Below are 20,273 nucleotides of genomic sequence, written 5' to 3' on the forward strand. Positions count from 1 at the left end.
GTGTGATTGGTTAGGACTAGGGTAAGAATATCAGGTTAAGCCAATCAGAAGCAGAGTAAGGCGGGTCATGACTTCGCCGGCGTGATTTATTAAATGTTGGTATGCAACACCGCCACCTTCTGCTTTGGATGACGGCACCGCAGCTGTGTGCCTCCAGCCAACAATTGTGTCTGAAAAGTGTGATAGATAGTCAAGAAATAAACCCTTTTTACAGCTGACACGTTGGATCGTTAGAGCAGGACAAGCACAGGTGAAATTAAGGACATTAATTGTCCATGTAAGCCATGTGACTGAATGACAGGGTATCTGCAAGTCTTGAAAAGTCTTAAAAGCATTGATTCAGGTTTCCTAAAAAAAGGCCTCAGAAGGTATTTAAGGTTTTAATTTAAGGTATTTAACGAAGGTCTTAAATATTAATTGTAGCCTACCATATGTTTTTTTTTAATGATTTTAGCAAAGCTGGATGGGAAATCCAGAAATCTATTGTTCCAGACCTCTGACCTTAAATGAATTAGTTGTCTTTTAATTGTTTAATCTATCCATCCATCCATCCATCCATTCTTTTTCTTAGTTATATCATTGGAAATTATTGTTATATACTGCCAGGACTATATAATGATGACAAAAATGTGAAATAAATTGAAATAGACAGCAAATATTTAAGTATTTATATAGATTTATACCCAAAGAGCTGCTTTAAAAACACTGTTGTTTGCTGTAGCTACATTTTTATATTCAGGCTCATACGGAAGGGGAGAATGTGTGTTATTACTTTCCGCCTGCTCATACATTGCCATTTCAAATGACTAAAACTTTAATAACCATTTTCTAACCGTCTTATGCGTAAGTCTGAATTCAGAATAAATATACCAGAGTATAGTCCTATAGTGAGTGTTAATGAGTACTTTTTAAAAAAAAATTAACAGCACTATTAACACAACAGGTAATAAATCATGCAAGAGTTAAAAAGCACATTAATATAGTGTAATAATTGCACAGCTTGAATGAAAAATAGGAGAAAGACATAAAAGCTTTTTTATGGAGATTGTGCTAAATATACTGTTTAAGAGAAAGCAGGGAAATAATTTGATGAGAAACAGAGCAGACTGACTAATCTCTGTGCAGCGTTGATAAGAAATGCGTCTGATTTTTGAACATCTTGTGATAGGGGAGTAAACACATAAAGCAGTACTGCTTTGTCATAACAAATGAGTCATAATGCATTTATTCATACATACACCACCCCTAGGTTTTATATATGAAGGTATATAATAATAATATATTTTATTTAAAGATCACTTTTCAAGGTACTCAAAGACACTTCATATCACTTCACTTATATCTTATTGTTTCTGACAGTGAGATAAAAGGGGGAAAAAGCATTTTTACACTGCAAAGTATAGAGATGAAATATGGTAAAACTGAGATCTTGCCAAAGGACACATAAACACACACAAGTAACACAGGAAATGACCAAACACAGATGATTTCACTCCTGTCTACAGGAGCTTGACCTCCCAGGAGTGAGGCTGCAGTATTCTGAGTGTTAGGATGAGTTTGATAGCTTTTCTAAACCAGCGGTAGAACAGAGCGTAGATCAGAGGGTTCACACAGGAGTTCATCAACATGACCCAGGACAACACACTAAAGTACGACAAGCTATTGGAGGTGTCTTGACCTGCCAGAGCTGGGTAGTAATACGGGCAGAAGCACATTAGAAACACAGCTATCACAATGCCAAGAGTCCTGGCTGCCTTCCTCTCTGATCTTTTAGCAGTCGGAGCCGCTCTCATCTTAGTGGCAGCAGTCTGTGACTGAATGACTCTCATCTGAGAAACAGCAACTACAAACACCCTCATATACAGCACAACCATGACAGTACAGGGCCCAACAAAGGTGATGAAGAGGTCAACAGTTCCTGAGATGTGGCTGATGACTACCACACACTCGCCGTGGCAGGAGTTGAACCTGTCCGGCCGCCCTAAATGGTCCATCAGAATCAGGCCGTTGTAGATAATTGAACAAGCCCAACACAGACAGATTGAAATTTTAACTCTGTTCAGGGTGACTTTAGAGGAATAGAGCAGTGGGTCACATATAGCAAGATAGCGGTCTATGGATATGAGCACCATGTGGCCCAAAGAAGCTGAGAGAATACAATAAGAGACATAAGGAGTCAGAGCACACATCAGCCTCCCCAGCAGCCAGCACATCAACATGTAACGCAGGCCTTCGATAGGCATCACCAGCAGCCCCACCACCAGGTCGGACACGGCCAGAGACAGAAGCAGGGTGTTAGTCGGGGTGTGGAGCTGCTGGAAGTGGGAGATGGAGATGATGACGAGCAGGTTGAGTGTGACAGTCAGCAGAGAGATGAAGGCCAGCAGGGTGTAGAGGAGTGAAGACTCAGAGCGGGGTAGCAGCAGACGTCTGCAGGAGGAGTTGAAGTCAGGGAAGCAGAGTGGGGGGCCCCCAGTGCCATCCATCAGGGAGGAGGGGAAGAAATGCAACTCCCCACCAGACAGTTAATTTATCCTCCTTTAACCTGCCGCCACCCTCCCTTCTTTCCAAACATCCCCTGATAGCAGTGATGTAACTTCTCTCACGCATCATCATCTTCATCACTTCACCCTCTGGCCTATTTTTCCATTGCAAAGCTATGAATGATACATTCTGTTCAGTATACATGCAGTATAGCTAATATTGAAAAGCACCAGAAGGCTCAAACTTTGATTTAAATGCAACAAAGCCTTGAATGTATAAATCTAAACAGAACAGGATATCACAACATGCAAATAAAAAAAAAGTGTCTCAAAGTTCCAAGATGGAGCACTTAAGCTGTAAGTTGTAACAGAGTTACTATAAGTCAAGCAAAGGGGCACAAACCAAGTAAACTTTAAAAAGTGTGTACAATTATGGCCCAAATACAGTGCAGTATTCAGACCCCTTCACTTTTTTCACATTTTGTTATGTTGCAGCCTCATGCTAAAATCATTTAAATTCATTTTTCCCCTCATCAGTCTACACTCAATACCCCATAACATATATATCCCTAATGAAAACCTGGTCCAGAGTACTTAGGACCTCAGACTGGGCTGAAGGTTCAACTTCCAACAGGACAATGACCCTAAGCACAGAGCCAAGACAACGCAAGAGTGGCTTACGGACAACTCTGCGAATGTTGTTGAGTGGCCGGGTCAGAGCCCTGACTTGAACCCAATCGAGCATCTCTGGAGAGACCTGAAAATGGCTTAGAGGATCTGCAGAGATGAATGAATGGCAGAAAACCCCCAAATCCAGGCTTGCACAGCTTGTTGCATCATACCCAAGAAGACTTGAGGCTGTAATCGCTGCCAAAGGTGTTTCAACTAAATACTGAGTAAAGGGTCTGAATACTTATGTCGGTGTGATATTTCAGTTTTTCCTTTTTATTGAATTTGCAAGAAATTCTAAAATTCTGTCTTCACATTGTCGTCATGGCGTTTTGAGTGTAGATTGATGAGGGAAAAGATTAATTTAAATTATTTTAGCATAAGGCTGCAACATAACAAAAATTGAAAAAAGTGAAGGGGTCTGAATACTTTCTGAATGCACTGTAAGGTGTAAATTGCTTAAGAAGTCCTTTGCAAGCAATTCAAATGACTTTTTACCTTAGCAAATGTAAGGCAAATGCAAATATAGGTGGAAATTTTCCTCAAATGTCTAAAAGTGAAAAATAAGTATACAGTTTTAGCTCAGTTGCCATAAAGTGTATATTAAATCTGACGGTGTGTTATTTTTTGTGCAGTAGACATTACAGCTGACAACATACATTGTCAGAATAACATGAACACCTTAAGATAAAATGCAATCCAGTGTAACACCGCAAACTACCATGTTTCAAAGTAAAGTGGGAATTGAGGTTTCCATCATTTCACGGTGGGTGAGATTTGATCTGACTCATGGTTGTAAAAAAAGGTGGTAAAATTTGGTGGTGTTGTGCTTTAAAATGTGGCAGAAGGAGGCTTTTAGAATATTAGTAGCTTTATTGCTTTTTTTTTACTCTACAAAGGTGCAGCAAGCATCTTTTAGAGCATATTGTAGACTGTGTTATTAAGACTCCTGGAGCGCCCCCATGTGGCTACAGCCAGAACATGTGTATCTTGTGACTGGATCAAGAAAGTGTTACTTTTTCAGCAAATTTATCCCTCAGAGTCCATCATTTTTACATATTTCTATCTAGAAATGTGTCCTGTAAAACTAATTGTCTTTTGTTGTTCTCTATAGATGTTATATGTCTTGATTAAGGGAGGACTGTAGTAATAGTTCAGCCTAAGGGAAGTGAATGGGTGTTTTGTTATTTTCCTCTTACTCAGATTTTTCCAATTTGAATGACTGTTTTCTAATTATCTTCTGTCCTTTGTGATTCACAGGCCGGCTCCACACAGACATCCGGGTGTGGTTGCCTTATGGGTAAGTCTACGTGCAAAGTGAAAATCCAAAAAACACATATAAATGTAGTGGTTAATTTAGTGTGTATGACTTTCTTATTTTTGGCGGGACAAAACATGCCATTTGTTGCATGTTGGTTTTGGAAAATTCAAAATGTTTATGTTTGTTTTAAAAAATCAAATGTCAGCATCAAGGCAAAAAATAAAAACTGCAGGCATTTTGCATTTGACAGCTTTGTTATAGTACAATAAATAAACCATGGAAGAAAATACAACACACTGATTTGATTATTTTTATTAACTGGCTTCTTGAAAAGCTTACAATTAAATGATGAATAATAGTGATAGTGGAAGTGCAAACCACTTTAAAGCATTTATCTTGAAATTATGCACAATATAAAGTGGTAGGAAAGCAAAGAAACTAACAAGGTCAACAAGGCCACTGAGGAGAAACAAGCCTACTGTCTAGTATGTTTGATTAGAATATATAAACCTATTATATAAGTTAATATATCCAAATGTATTATCATGCATTATTTTAAAAACATTTTAGATATGCCTATGGTTTTGTACATCATGTCTGTGCTCATATTAATCAAAACTAAGTAATCACATATAACCATTCTGTTGACTGACTAATAATATATTCATAGATAATGCTCATAAGCCATTCATTGTACAGTGCATGTGTTGTGGCTCTGTGCTCCAGTGAATTGGCTTTAAAAATAGTGAATGAATGATTATGAGGTTTAAGTGCTGACCTTCAGATTTAAGTGTTTCAGGTTGTTCACAGCTACATTGAATAAACAATGTGGGAATCATAGCCTTTTTATTTTGGAACAAGGCAGCAGGAAAATGATGGCTTTAATACCCTAAAGTGAGTAATTATGCACATCAGTGCTCAGCCAAATTACTTCCTGACTACACTGTACATGTAGAGACAAGTGAACAATGATTCACTATTGTGCTTTTCTATGATTTTTCGGACCTTATGACAGTGAGGTAAAGACAAAAGCAACAAATTTTGCACTGAGAGTGTAGAGATTAAATATGGATAGAACTGGAAAGAAAAAAAGGCTAAATTGTGAAGATACACTTCTCTAAATCATAGAAATCCAGTCACTTAAATCTTTGTCATATATGTCAGAGAGCACACTCACATACAGAAGTGAGAGCATGTTTCCAAAACAATGTAAAATGACCAAACACAGATGATTTCAGTCGTGTCTACAGGATCTTGGCCTCCTGAGAGTGAGGCTGCAGTATTCTCAGTGTTAGGATGAGTTTGATAGCTTTTCTAAACCAGGGGTAGAGCAGAGCATAGATCAGAGGGTTCACACAGGAGTTCATCAACATGAGCCATGACAACACACTAAAGTACGACGAGCTATTGGAGGTGTCTTGACCTGCCAGAGCTGAGGAGTAATACCGGCAAAAGCACATTAGAAACACAGCTATCACAATGCCAAGAGTCCTGGCTGCCTTCCTCTCTGATCTTTTAGCAGTCGGAGCCGCTCTCATCTTGGTGGCAGCAGTCTGTGACTGAATGACCCTCATCTGAGAAACAGCAACTACAAACACCCTCATATACAGCACAACCATGACAGTACAGGGCCCAACAAAGGAGAAGAAGAGGTCTAGTGTGCCTGAGATGTGGCTGATGACTACCACACACTCGCCGTGGCAGGAGCTGAACCTGTCCGGCCGCCCTAAATGTCCCATCAGAATACACCCATTGTACAGAAGAGAACAAGCCCAACACAGACAGATTGAAATTTTAACTCTGTTCAAGGTGACTTTAGAGGAATAGAGCAGTGGGTCACAGATAGCAAGATAACGGTCTATGGATATGAGCACCATGTGGCCCAAAGAGGCAGAGAGCATACAGTAAGAGACATAAGGAGTCAGAGCACACATCAGCCTTCCCGGCAGCCAGCACGCCTCTATGTAGCGCAGGCCTTCAATAGGCATCACCAGCAGCCCCACCACCAGGTCAGACACGGCCAGAGACAGGAGCAGGGTGTTAGTCGGGGTTTGAAGCTGCTGGAAGTGGGAGATGGAGATGATGACGAGCAGGTTGAGTGTGACAGTGAGCAGAGAGACGAAGGCCAGCAGGGTGTAGAGGAGTGAAGACTCAGAGCGGGGTAGCAGCAGACGTCTGCAGGAGGAGTTGAAGTCAGGGAAGCAGAGTGGGGGGCCCCCAGTGCCATCCATCAGGGAGGAGGGGAAGAAATGCAACTCCCCACCAGACAGTTAATTTATCCTCCTTTAACCTGCCGCCACCCTTCCTTCTTTCCAAACATCCCCTGATAGCAGTGATGCAACTTCTCTCACGCATCATCATCTTCATCACTTCACTCTCTGGCCTATTTTTCCATTGCAAAGCTATGAATGATACATTCTGTTCAGTATACATGCAGTATAGCTAATATTGAAAAGCTCCAGAAGGCTCAAACTTTGATTTAAATGCAACAAAGCCTTGAATGTATAAATCTAAACAGAACAGGATATCACAACATGCAAATAAAAAAAAAATGTGTCTCAAAGTTCTAAGATGGAGCACTTAAGCTGTAAGTTGTAACAGAGTTACTGTAAGTCAAGCAAAGGGGCACAAACCAAGTAAAATTTAAAAAGTGTGTACAATTATGGCCCAAATACAGTGCATTCAGAAAGTATTCAGACCCCTTCACTTTTTTCACATTTTGTTATGTTGCAGCCTCATGCTAAAATCATTTAAATTCATTTTTCCCCCTCATCAGTCTACACTCAATACCCCATAACATATATATCCCTAATGAAAACCTGGTCCAGAGTACTTAGGACCTCAGACTGGGCTGAAGGTCCAACAGGACAATGACCCTAAGCACAGAGCCAAGACAACGCAAGAGTGGCTTATGGACAACTCTGTGAATGTTGTTGAGTGGCCGGGTCAGAGCCCTGACTTGAACCCAATCGAGCATCTCTGGAGAGACCTGAAAATGGCTTAGAGGATCTGCAGAGATGAATGAATGGCAGAAAACCCCCAAATCCAGGCTTGCACAGCTTGTTGCATCATACCCAAGAAGACTTGAGGCTGTAATCGCTGTTGAAAGGTGTTTCAACTAAATACTGAGTAAAGGGTCTGAATACTTATGTCAGTGTGATATTTCAGTTTTTCCTTTTTATTGAATTTGCAAGAAATTCTAAAATTCTGTCTTCACATTGTCATTATGGGGTTTCGAGTGTAGATTGATGAGGGAAAAGATTAATTTAAATGATTTTAGCATAAGGCTGCAACATAACAAAAATTGAAAAAAGTGAAGGGGTCTGAATACTTTCTGAATGCACTGTAAGGTGTAAATTGCTTAAGAAGTCCTTTGCAAGCAATTCAAATGACTTTTTACCTTAGCGAATGTAAGGCAAATGCAAATTTAGGTGGAAATTTTCCTCAAATGTCTAAAAGTGAAAAATAAGTATACAGTTTTAGCTCAGTTGCCATAAAGTGTATGTTAAATCTGATGGTGTGTTATTTTTTGTGTAGTAGACATTACAGCTGACAACATACATTGACAGAATAACATGAACACCTTAAGATATAATGCAATCCAGTGTAACACCGCAAACTACCATGTTTCAAAGTAAAGTGGGAATTGAGGTTTCCATCATTTCACAGTGGGTGAGATTTGATCTGACTCATGGTTGTAAAAAAAGGTGGTAAAATTTGGTGGTGTTGTGCTTTAAAATGTGGCAGAAGGAGGCTTTTAGAATATTTGTAGCTTTATTGCTTTTTTTTTTTACTCTACAAAGGTTCAGCAAGCATCTTTTAGAGCATATTGTAGACTGTGTTATTAAGACTCCTGTAGCGCCCCCATGTGGCTACAGCCAGAACATGTATATCTTGTGACTAAGCAAAGAAAGTGTTACTTTTTCAGCAAATTTATCCCTCAGAGTCCATCATTTTTACATATTTCTACTTAAAAATGTGTCCTGTAAAACTGATTGTCTTTTGTTGTTCTCCATAGATGTTATATGTCTTGATTAAGGGAGGACTGTAGTAATAGTTCAGCCTAAGGGAAGTGAATGGGTGTTTTGTTATTTTCCTCTTACTCAGATTTTTCCAATTTGAATGACTGTTTTCTAATTATCTTCCGTCCTTTGTGATTCACAGGCCGGCTCCACACAGACATCCGGGTGTGGTTGCCTTATGGGTAAGTCTACGTGCAAAGTGAAAATCCAAAAAACACATATAAATGTAGTGGTTAATTTGTGTGTATGACTTTCTTATTTTTGGCGGGACAAAACATGCCATTTGTTACATGTTGGTTTTGGAAAATTCAAAATGTTTATGTTTGTTTTAAAAAATCAAATGTCAGCATCAAGGCAAAAAATAAAAACTGCAGGCATTTTGCATTTGACAGCTTTGTTATAGTACAATAAATAAACCATAGAAGAAAATACAACACACTGATTTGATTATTTTTATTAACTGGCTTCTTGAAAAGCTTACAATTAAATGATGAATAATAGTGATAGTGGAAGTGCAAACCACTTTAAAGCATTTATCTTGAAATTATGCACAATATAAAGTGGTAGGAAAGCAAAGAAACTAACAAGGTCAGCAAGGCCACTGAGGAGAAACAAGCCTACTGTCTAGTATGTTTGATTAGAATATATAAACCTATTATATAAGTTAATATATCCAAATGTATTATTATGCATTATTTTAAAAACATTTTAGATATGCCTATGGTTTTGTACATCATGTCTGTGCTCATATTAATCAAAACTAAGTAATCACATATAACCATTCTGTTGACTGACTAATAATATATTCATAGATAATGCACATAAGCCATTCATTGTACAGTGCATGTGTTGTGGCTCTGTGCTCCAGTGAATTGGCTTTAAAAATAGTGAATGAATGATTATGAGGTTTAAGTGCTGACCTTCAGATTTAAGTGTTTCAGGTTGTTCACATCTACATTGAATAAACAATGTGGGAATCATAGCCTTTTTATTTTGGAACAAGGCAGCAGGAAAATGATGGCTTTAATACCCTAAAGTGAGTAATTATGCACATCAGTGCTCAGCCAAATTACTTCCTGACTACACTGTACATGTAGAGACGAATGAACAATGATTCACTATTGTGCTTTTCTATGATTTTTCGGTCCTTATGACAGTGAAGTAAAGACAAAAGCAACACATTTTACACTGAGAGTGTAGAGATGAAATATGGATGGAACTGGAAAGAAAAAAAAGGCTAAATTGTGAAGATACACTTCTCTAAATCATATGAATCCAGTCACTTAAATCTTTGTCATATATGTCAGAGAGCACACTCACATACAGAAGTGAGAGCATGTTTCCAAAACAATGTAAAATGACCAAACACAGATAATTTCAGTCCTGTCTACAGGATCTTGGCCTCCTGAGAGTGAGGCTGCAGTATTCTGAGTGTTAGGATGAGTTTGATAGCTTTTCTAAACCAGGGGTAGAGCAGAGCGTAGATCAGAGGGTTCACACAGGAGTTCATCAACATGAGCCATGACAACACACTAAAGTACGACGAGCTATTGGAGGTGTCTTGACCTGCCAGAGCTGAGGAGTAATACCGGCAAAAGCACATTAGAAACACAGCTATCACAATGCCAAGAGTCCTGGCTGCCTTCCTCTCTGATCTTTTAGCAGTCGGAGCCGCTCTCATCTTAGTGGCAGCAGTCTGTGACTGAATGACCCTCATCTGAGAAACAGCAACTACAAACACCCTCATATACAGCACAACCATGACAGTACAGGGCCCAACAAAGGAGAAGAAGAGGTCTAGTGTGCCTGAGATATGGCTGATGACTACCACACACTCGCCGTGGCAGGAGCTGAACCTGTCCGGCCGCCCTAAATGTCCCATCAGAATACACCCATTGTACAGAAGAGAACAAGCCCAACACAGACAGATTGAAATTTTAACTCTGTTCAAAGTGACTTTAGAGGAATAGAGCAGTGGGTCACAGATAGCAAGATAACGGTCTATGGATATGAGCACCATGTGGCCCAAAGAGGCAGAGAGCATACAGTAAGAGACATAAGGAGTCAGAGCACACATCAGCCTTCCCGGCAGCCAGCACGCCTCTATGTAGCGCAGGCCTTCAATAGGCATCACAAGCAGCCCCACCACCAGGTCAGACACGGCCAGAGACAGGAGCAGGGTGTTAGTCGGGGTTTGAAGCTGCTGGAAGTGGGAGATGGAGATGATGACGAGCAGGTTGAGTGTGACAGTGAGCAGAGAGACGAAGGCCAGCAGGGTGTAGAGGAGTGAAGACTCAGAGCGGGGTAGCAGCAGACGTCTGCAGGAGGAGTTGAAGTCAGGGAAGCAGAGTGGGGGGCCCCAAGTGCCATCCATCATGGAGGAGGGGAAGAAATGCAACTCCCCACCAGACAGTTAATTTATCCTCCTTTAACCTGCCGCCACCCTCCCTTCTTTCCAAACATCACCTGACAGCAGTGATGCAACTTCTCTCACGCATCATCATCTTCATCACTTCACCCTCTGGCCTATTTTTCCATTGCAAAGCTATGAATGATACATTCTGATCAGTTTACATGCAGTATAGCTAATATTGAAAAGCACCAGAAGGCTCAAACTTTGATTTAAATGCAACTCAAAGCCTTGAATGTATAAATCTAAACAGAACAGGATATCACAACATGCAAATTAAAAAAAAAAGTGTCTTAAAGTTCCAAGATGGAGCACTTAAGCTGTAAGTAAAGCATTAAAAAAGGGGCACAAACCAAGTAAAACCAAAAAAATATGTACAATTAAGGCTCAAATATTGTAAGGAATACTGTAAAGTGTAAATTGCTTAAAAAGTCCTTTTAAGCAATTCAAATGACTTTTTACCTTAGCAAATGTAAGGCAAATGCAAATATAGGTGGAAAATTTCCTCAAATGTCTAAAAGTGAAAAATAAGTATACAGTTGAAGCTCAGTTGTCATAAGGTGTATATTAAGTCTGATGGTGTGTTATTTTTTGTGCAACAGACATTTCAGGTGACAACATATTGCAAACTACCATGTTTCAAAGTAAAGTAGAAATTGAGGTTTCCATCATTTCACAGTGGGTGAGATTTGATCTGACTCATGGTTGTAAAAAAAGGTGGTAAAATTTGGTGGTGTTGTGCTTTAAAATGTCGCAGAAAGAGGCTTTTAGAATATTTGTAGGTGTATTGCTTTTTTTTACTTTATAGAGGTGCAGCAAGCATCTTTTAGAGCATATTGTAGACTGTGTTATTAAGACTCCTGGAGCGCCCCCATGTGGTTACAGCCAGAACATGTATATCTTGTGACTGGATCAAGAAAGTGTTACTTTTTCAGCAAATTTATCCCTCAGAGTCCATCATTTTTACATATTTCTACCTAAAAATGTGTCCTGTAAAACTAATTGTCTTTTGTTGTTCTCCATAGATGTTATATGTCTTGATTAAGGGAGGACTGTAGTAATAGTTCAGCCTAAGGGAAGTGAATGGGTGTTTTGTTATTTTCCTCTTACTCAGATTTTTCCAATTTGAATGACTGTTTTCTAATTATCTTCTGTCCTTTGTGATTCACAGGCCGGCTCCACACAGACATCCGGGTGTGGTTGCCTTATGGGTAAGTCTACGTGCAAAGTGAAAATCCAAAAAACACATATAAATGTAGTGGTTAATTTAGTGTTATGACTTTCTTATTTTTGGCGGGACAAAACATGCCATTTGTTGCATGTTGGTTTTGGAAAATTCAAAATGTTTATGTTTGTTTTAAAAAATCAAATGTCAGCATCAAGGCAAAAAATAAAAACTGCGGGCATTTTGCATTTGACAGCTTTGTTATAGTACAATAAATAAACCATAGAAGAAAATACAACACACTGATTTGATTATTTTTATTAACTGGCTTCTTGAAAAGCTTACAATTAAATGATGAATAATAGTGATAGTGGAAGTGCAAACCACTTTAAAGCATTTATCTTGAAATTATGCACAATATAAAGTGGTAGGAAAGCAAAGAAACTAACAAGGTCAACAAGGCCACTGAGGAGAAACAAGCCTACTGTCTAGTATGTTTGATTAGAATATATAAACCTATTATATAAGTTAATATATCCAAATGTATTATCATGCATTATTTTAAAAACATTTTAGATATGCCTATGGTTTTGTACATCATGTCTGTGCTCATATTAATCAAAACTAAGTAATCACATATAACCATTCTGTTGACTGACTAATAATATATTCATAGATAATGAATAAACAATGTAGGAATCATAGCCTTTTTATTTTGGAACAAGGCAGCAGGAAAATGATGGATTTAATACCCTAAAGTGAGTAATTATGCACATCAGTGCTCAGCCAAATTACTTCCTGACTACACTGTATATGTAGAAACAAGTGAACAATGATTCACTATTGTGCTTTTCTATGATTTTTCGGTCCTTATGACAGTGAGATAAAGACAAAAGCAACACATTTTACACTGAGAGTGTAGAGATGAAATCTGGATCTGGATGGCTAAATTGTGAAGATAAAATCCATTGTCACTTTAATCTTTGTCATACACGTCAGAGAGCGCGCACACAGAGAGGTGAGAATGTGTTTCCAAAACACTGAAAAAAGACCAAACACAGATAATTTCACTCCTGTCTACAGGATCTTGGCCTCCTGAGAGTGAGGCTGCAGTATTCTCAGTGTTAGGATGAGTTTAATAGCTTTTCTGAACCAGGGGTAGAACAGAGCATAGATCAGAGGGTTCACACAGGAGTTCATCAACATGACCCACGACAACACACCAAAGTATGACAAGCTGGTGGAGGTGTCTTGACCTACCAGAGCTGGGTAGTAATACGGGCAGAAGCACATGAGAAACACAGTTATCACAATGCCAAGAGTCCTGGCTGCCTTCCTCTCTGATCTTTTAGCAGTCGGAGCCGCTCTCATCTTAGTGGCAGCAGTCTGTGACTGAATGACCCTCATCTGAGAAACAGCAACTACAAACACCCTCATATACAGCACAACCATGACAGTACAGGGACCAACAAAGGAGAAGAAGAGGTCTAGTGTGCCTGAGATGTGGCTGATGACTACCACACACTCGCCGTGGCAGGAGCTGAACCTGTCCGGCCGCCCTAAATGGTCCATTAGAATACACCCATTGTACAGAAGAGAACAAGCCCAACACAGACAGATACAGATTTTAACCTTAGTCAGGGTGACTTTAGTGGAATAGAGCAGTGGGTCACATATAGCAAGATAGCGGTCTATGGATATGAGCACCATGTGGCCCAAAGAAGCTGAGAGCATACAGTAAGAGACATAAGGAGTCAGAGCACACATCAGCCTCCCCAGCATCCAACACCTCTCTATGTAGCGCAGGCCTTCGATAGGCATCACCAGCAGCCCCACCACCAGGTCGGACACGGCCAGAGACAGAAGCAGGGTGTTAGTCGGGGTTTGGAGCTGCTGGAAATGGGAGATGGAGATGATGACGAGAAGGTTGAGTGTGACAGTGAGCAGAGAGACGAAGGCCAGCAGGGTGTAGAGGAGTGAAGACTCAAAATGGGGTAGGAGCAGACGCCTGCAGGAGGAGTTGAAGTCAGGGAAGCAGAGCGGGGGGCCCCAAGTGCCATCCATCATGGAGGAGGGATGCACGGATGAGGTGGGGGCAAGAGAAGTGGTTAAACTCAGTACCTGACAGTTAATTTATCTACCTCTAACACCAACCCTCACATTTTCCCAAGAAACCTAAGAGAATGATGTCACCTCTTTTCCCTCATTATCTTCATCACTTCCTCCATTTTCTCTCCCTTCTTTATCTTTATTTTTATTTACACATAGAGTTAACATTTATATTAATACCTGGTGTATATTGGCTTTGATTTCTTTAACTTTTAATTAGCTCTTCAATTCATCACAAAGAAGACCCACTTAAAAGACAGTTCAACCACTTGCGGAGCATCTTAGCCAAACTCCAGATATCAGAAATGTGTTGACAATAGAGCTGCAACAATTAGTTGATTAATTGATTAGTTGCCATCCATGAAATTAGTCGCCAACTTTTTTAATGATCTTTTTATTAAAAAACAACGTCCAAATTTTCTGCTTCCAGCTTCTCAAATGTGTATATTTTCTGGTTTCTTTAGTCTTCTGTGATAGTAAACTGAATATCTTTGGGTTATGGACTGTTGTTGGGGACAAACAACATTTGAGGACGTCATCTTGGGCTTTGGGAAACAGTGATTGGCATTTTTCACCATTTTCTGACATTTTATGGACCAAACAACTAATCGATTCCAAGAAAATGATCAACCCACCACCAGATTCCCTCTTCGGAAAACATCCAAGTTATTATAATAATTACTTTCAATAGTAGGTCACAGTAATCAAGACAGACAAGAATTGTTTAAGTTCAGTTTATTGATATAGCCTTGAGTTTCCTGAGTTATATATTAGCTTGTTGTGTTTCTCATCATACTCACCCTGCTTTAGGAGATTAAAGGGGGAGGCACCCAACCACTTCCTGCTTTTAAGCTCCCGCTGACATCACCAGTGATGTCACGGGCTAAGGCCAAGTATGGGGGGGATTTATTGTATTTGGTTCAATGTTTTGTTTAGTATTTGAGTGATTCTTACTAATTTTTGGCTTGGGGTAGGGAATATGGGAGGTACTATTTATATAGACAATCTGTACTGGTACAAGTAACATTGTTGTTTACCTGTTATAGGTGTGGAAGACTAAAACACCCCCGAGAGAAATATGGTTCTGCCTCGACAGATTGGAGGGCCTATTTAAAGAGGGATCAGATCTGCTGATCAATCACTGCTCTTCATTCCATGCTGACAGTTAAATCCAGGCATGATCAGACCTTTTCATTGTCGGCCCTAAACTGTGGAACAGTTGCCACTCATTATTAGATCTTCCCCCTCTATTGATAATGTTAAAACTCATCTCTTTTCTTTAGTCTTTTAATATTTTTTTCTTATATGTTTTCTGTACAGTGCTGTTGTGTTTTTAGGATTTTATCCATACTTTATTTTACTCTACGCTATTAATATTCCCCCTTAATCCTCATAATTATGTCTGTGTTTTTATTTGATTGTAATTCTCAGTCTCTATAAAGCATTTTGGTAAACATTTGTTATTTTTTAAGATGTGCTCTATGAATAAATTGACTAAATTAACATGCCTAACATTTGTAATTGTAAACATCCCTCTAACTTGCTCTTTCTTCTTACCTAGCAAGAGAGTCATAGAGTCATGAGCTACTCACTTAATCAAAGCTAGCAAAACAGACATAACATCCTGTTTTTGCTGACCTTCAATGGTTTAACTTCTCACCTTTCCTCAGTGACGTACAGGTGGACTCTAGGAAACCGTGACATCACTGTTGGTTGTGTCAACATGTCTCCAACCTTTAGAGACCCTTAGACCTCCAGACCAGTTTAGAAGGCTGCCAGCGAGGAGCCTGTATGAGAGGCAGAGGAGGAACCCAGCTGTAGACCTTCTGGTTTCATCCTCTCCTTCCCCGTCCTTCATCATGCCGTCACCCATCTCACTGATGTGGTAGAACAGCTCTACATCTCTCTGAGGGCCAAGAAACATCAGGCCTTCTTCTCCGCCATCCTGCATGAGAAAGTCAATTCCAGAGGAAGGTCAGCGCAAAATATGTGTGATATGTGAGGTATGGAAAGAATGGTGACAAATCTTACATGATCTAAATATTAAATATTGAGCTTTGTCAGTTTATAATGCAAATCATGCACACTTTAATTAAAACTGATCACTCAGCTTATACTCACTGTAGAGGATGATGCATCTGGATGTCTCGCCATGGCTTACTTGTCTGGGCATGATCTACTTCTTGCCTGGTCTGACAAAAACAGTAGAGTCAGTGAATTTGAGGTTGCCACAGTTAAAACCACATGAAACTGGAATATTCTGTGTAAATATACTTAGATACATGAATGCGCTGAAAAGCCGGACATCCGAGTTTTCCACCAGCACTTAAACGCAGCATACGTTTGTGGATCAGAGACTGTGAAAAGACTCAAAACTCCAAACACAAATATAAGATGATCCACATGTGTGAGGCGAGCCGTGCACAGATTAACAATCTGTGAATAAATGCAAACGAACATCACAAATATTTTAGATATTTATATGCACAGGATGCTTTTAAAAAGCAAATTTTGTCATGTCAATGAAGTTGAAAATATATATGTATATGTATAAAATATTCATATTTATTCAAGCTGTTATGTATTTATTTGTAAAATTGTTTTACATTTGTTCAAATTGTTTGGTATTTGTTTGTGGATTGTGTACACCATAAATTACCCACAACTTGCCATACACATTTTGATAATGTGACACACATTTGTCACTATTATTGAGACTAATTTCTCTCCGAAAACATGCGGTTGAGAGGAAGCTGAGCTGGAAGAGAGTTGGGAGAAAGGTCGACATCATGGTGGAGAAAATATTTGTTATTTTGAGCCCTTGAAACACACAGAAATGATCTGCTCAGATGAATCATAATGAAATTAAAAATGATTTCAGTTAAGGTGGAAGAAGATGATTCCAACCAGCTATCTATGGTGGACAAAGGATGAAATATTGTTGTTATCATCTGTGTACTTAAAGTACTACATGCATAATGTTATGTACATTAATCATAATGCAGTTTTCCAGTGATGCATCCCTCCTCTAGATAGTTAAAAATGTTGCTTATGCTTATTCCTGGCAGTTATTAGGCAATGTAATATATCTTATAAAGTAATGTTGTCTGTGACATTAAAAGATGAATTCAAAAAAATGTTCAGACCTTCAAAACCTCCTTAGTTTGTACAAGTACAAGAAAAGTTGCCGTTTGACTTGTTTACCTGTTGTTTTGTTTTGTATCATTATCCCAAAGTTGCATCATTATGTTTTTGTTTTGTTTTTTAACACTTCAGATTGGCCTGGTGCCTTAGCGGTTTAGAGGTGTTACTTTATGACACAGCAGGTGAACTGCTCTTCTCGTAGCCATTAACTACGATAGAAGCTTGTTTTGTTTGCTGGGTGCGAAGCTTTAATTTGATCTCAGAGGTATTACTTTGTGCATAGTTGCATTTGTTTGTGTGCGTGATAGACATTGCGTCATTATTAGCCTCCAGCAGCATTTAGTGTTTGCTGAATACGTGACTAATGATGTTTAAAAAAAAAATCCATCCATATAATCTGTGGAAAAATCTGGGTACACTTTTTATCCAACGTTGAAATTACTGCCACACATAATGAGTTCACTTCTGTGTTTTTGTTACTCCTAAACAAAGAAGAATTGTGATATTTCATAATTACTGTTCCAAAATCAATAAAGGAACATTTGCAGTTATGGTGCTTAAACTTACTAACAACATGCCAAAGAAAATATGATTAAGAAAATGTGTTTCTGAAGCTTAAGTGGAAATCCATTTTCATAAATTTGCTTTTAAATGGTTCCTTGTTATTGCTCTCTTTATGCAGCAGTAGTTTTGTTAATTAGCTTGGAGTCCAATATGGTTTCTTAATTTTCCTGAATGGTTATTAATGAGCCTTTAGTTTTATATTGTATTAAGTGGTCACTGATCAGCTCATGGAGGTATTTTGTCTCATTTCTATTTATATAACCATTACTGGCTCTGGTGGCTAAATTGGCCTTAATGAAGCCAGCAGACCAAATCTTCCCCTTTATTGTAGCTGATTGTTTCATTTTCACAGCTTATTGCAACGTCTTAAAAACACTACAGTTGAGTTCTCTCTCAAATTAACATTAAAAATGAAAAAAGAAGAACATAAAATACTATTTATATTATATTAGTTATAAAAACAAAAATATATATTAGAACATTCATGTAAACCATAAAACTACATTAACTTAATTTACTCAAGTACAAGGAGTATTTTCTATTAACAGCTTTACCAAACCGATAAATAACCTTTTAAATTGGAGTCAGATGCACAGGTAATTATGGGCTGCAAACCATACAATGCTGGATTTTGTATATAAATCTGTTCTGTAAGCACTGACATTCTTGCACATAATACATTGGAATAATTACTCAAAGGATGATATAAGATCATGATCAAGATTATTACCAGTATATCTGTATTAATTAATGGATATGGCTGTCTGTGATATGCACATAGGCATATTACTCTTTATTCTCTTTATTATTCAGCTGTAGAGACTCACAGAATCAGCAACCAATCAGAAGACAACAGACTGTGTGCTTTAAGATTGTGGGTTTAACACAGTTGGAGGGATTTTTTTTTATTGTCAAAAAGATGAAGGCTTTTGGTTGGAGCCAGATAATTGCTTATAAAATGATATATATATCTTGAGTAAAGTCTCTGACAAAACTGTTTCAGTGTCCTGATCCAGTAGCTCAACCTGTTGGTTATCTGTTTGAAGTTTCTGAAGCTGTGGGTTCAATCCTCCGACTATCATTTAGTTTTTTCAGATCAGTTTAAGTGCTGAAGATTGAAAAGCTCTGGTGAAGACTGGTGGACACCATCTGACGCTGTGGATTCAATCCAGCTACACCACTGAGGACTGAAAACATCACATGAAAACATTGTGTCACTGTGAATCTGTAGCTCACTGTGTTGAACAGAAACACTGAAGTTTTTAAGGTGTTGCAAGTTTTAAGGTTGTGGGTTCAAGGAGGAGACGGCAGTGTGGCCTCACTGAAACAAGTCACCTCACAGCCTGGCTGCCCGGTGTTACGGACAAACTGGTCCTGGTGGTTCAGCCAGTGGTCTGCACTGAAGCAGTTTTACGTGGAGTGGAGTGTTTCCCACCTTTGTGGTAGCTTACTGACCTTGTTGAAGTTGTGGGTTCAACCCAGAGCCAATCAACAGTGCAAAACTTTAGCTCACTGTGTTTGACTGCAACACTGAACTTTTAAACTTGTGGGTTCAATCCCGACTTGAGCGATGAATTTTTAAAAATAGCAGCTCGATTTAAGATGTAAAACCCTTTGTAAAGGTTTGACCCTTGAAACTCACCGTGTTAAATTAATACTCAAAGGTTTTTAAGTTCAAGATAGAGCTATGTGGAGATTTTTAAAAGCCAATATCTTAAGTAATAACTGTCCTGGTCCAATAGCTCAGTCTGTTTGGAAGCTGTTTAAACTTATTGAAGTTGTGGGTTCAATCCTCAATCAATCAAACACAAGATACACCACTGAAGACTGAGAACATTTAATGACATCTCCTTGTTCCCATTTGAGACAGCGGTGCACTGTGTTTAATGTTTTATGATTGTTTAAGTTTTATGATTGTGAGTTTTAAGGTTGAGTTAATATCTGGCTCAATCAGTGATTTTTGAACATTAGCAGCCTTGATGAAGATTGAAAACCTTCGGTGATAATACCTAGCAGCTGTTTTACTCTGTAGCTCATTGTGTTAGACGGCTACACTCAAGATTTAAGTTCATGGGTTCAATTCACAGGAGGGTGTTTTTTTTTTCAAGCAAATAAAGATTTAAATACTCTGTCAAAATACCTTTTTAGGTTCAAACAGCTTGAACTGTTTGGTAACATTTTGACTTTGTTGAAGATGCGGATTCAATCTAGCCGCACCACTGAGGACTGAAAACATCAAATGAAAACATTGTGTCTGTGTGAATCTGTAGCTCACTGTGTTGCACAGTGATAGACAATTTTGAAAGTTAGCTTAAAAACCTTTGATAAAAGTGTCTGACTGTGTTAAATTGCTGCAGATAATATTTATGTTTGTTGGTTCAAGTTGTGGCCAGTACCTTGATTAAAGACAAAAATGTTCTGACAAAACTTTCTTTCAGTATCACAG

General features: G+C 38.8%; 4 protein-coding genes and 1 long non-coding RNA gene across 5 annotated transcripts; 1 reads left to right on the forward strand and 4 right to left on the reverse strand.

Annotated features, from left to right (window-relative positions):
- Positions 1 to 1,379: 1,379 nt before the first annotated feature.
- On the reverse strand, positions 1,380 to 2,912 carry LOC137177226 (trace amine-associated receptor 13c-like). Its single transcript, XM_067583398.1, has one exon. It carries the CDS (start codon positions 2,484 to 2,486, stop codon positions 1,500 to 1,502), a length of 987 nt encoding a protein of 328 aa, XP_067439499.1. The 5' UTR covers positions 2,487 to 2,912; the 3' UTR covers positions 1,380 to 1,499.
- Positions 2,913 to 5,498: 2,586 nt separating this feature from the next.
- LOC137177059 (trace amine-associated receptor 13c-like) lies at positions 5,499 to 6,669 on the reverse strand. The gene has a single exon (XM_067583151.1). It carries the CDS (start codon positions 6,642 to 6,644, stop codon positions 5,658 to 5,660), a length of 987 nt encoding a protein of 328 aa, XP_067439252.1. The 5' UTR covers positions 6,645 to 6,669; the 3' UTR covers positions 5,499 to 5,657.
- A 1,903-nt stretch (positions 6,670 to 8,572) lies between these two features.
- LOC137177239 (uncharacterized) lies at positions 8,573 to 16,125 on the forward strand. Its single transcript, XR_010926020.1, has 3 exons — positions 8,573 to 8,617; positions 12,017 to 12,056; positions 15,790 to 16,125. It is a non-coding gene; the product is annotated as an uncharacterized lncRNA (long non-coding RNA).
- On the reverse strand, positions 8,759 to 11,018 carry LOC137177081 (trace amine-associated receptor 13c-like). Its single transcript, XM_067583195.1, has one exon. The coding sequence runs from the start codon at positions 10,810 to 10,812 to the stop codon at positions 9,823 to 9,825; it is 990 nt and encodes a 329-aa protein (XP_067439296.1). The 5' UTR covers positions 10,813 to 11,018; the 3' UTR covers positions 8,759 to 9,822.
- On the reverse strand, positions 12,339 to 15,863 carry LOC137177238 (trace amine-associated receptor 13c-like). The gene is made up of 2 exons (XM_067583413.1): positions 15,780 to 15,863; positions 12,339 to 14,018 (listed from the first exon to the last, which is right to left on the reverse strand). The coding sequence occupies exons 1-2, from the start codon at positions 15,842 to 15,844 to the stop codon at positions 13,088 to 13,090; spliced, it is 996 nt and encodes a 331-aa protein (XP_067439514.1). The 5' UTR covers positions 15,845 to 15,863; the 3' UTR covers positions 12,339 to 13,087.
- Positions 16,126 to 20,273: the final 4,148 nt, after the last annotated feature.

Source organism: Thunnus thynnus, chromosome 24, assembly GCF_963924715.1.
Source record: "Thunnus thynnus chromosome 24, fThuThy2.1, whole genome shotgun sequence".
Taxonomy (NCBI): domain Eukaryota; kingdom Metazoa; phylum Chordata; class Actinopteri; order Scombriformes; family Scombridae; genus Thunnus; species Thunnus thynnus.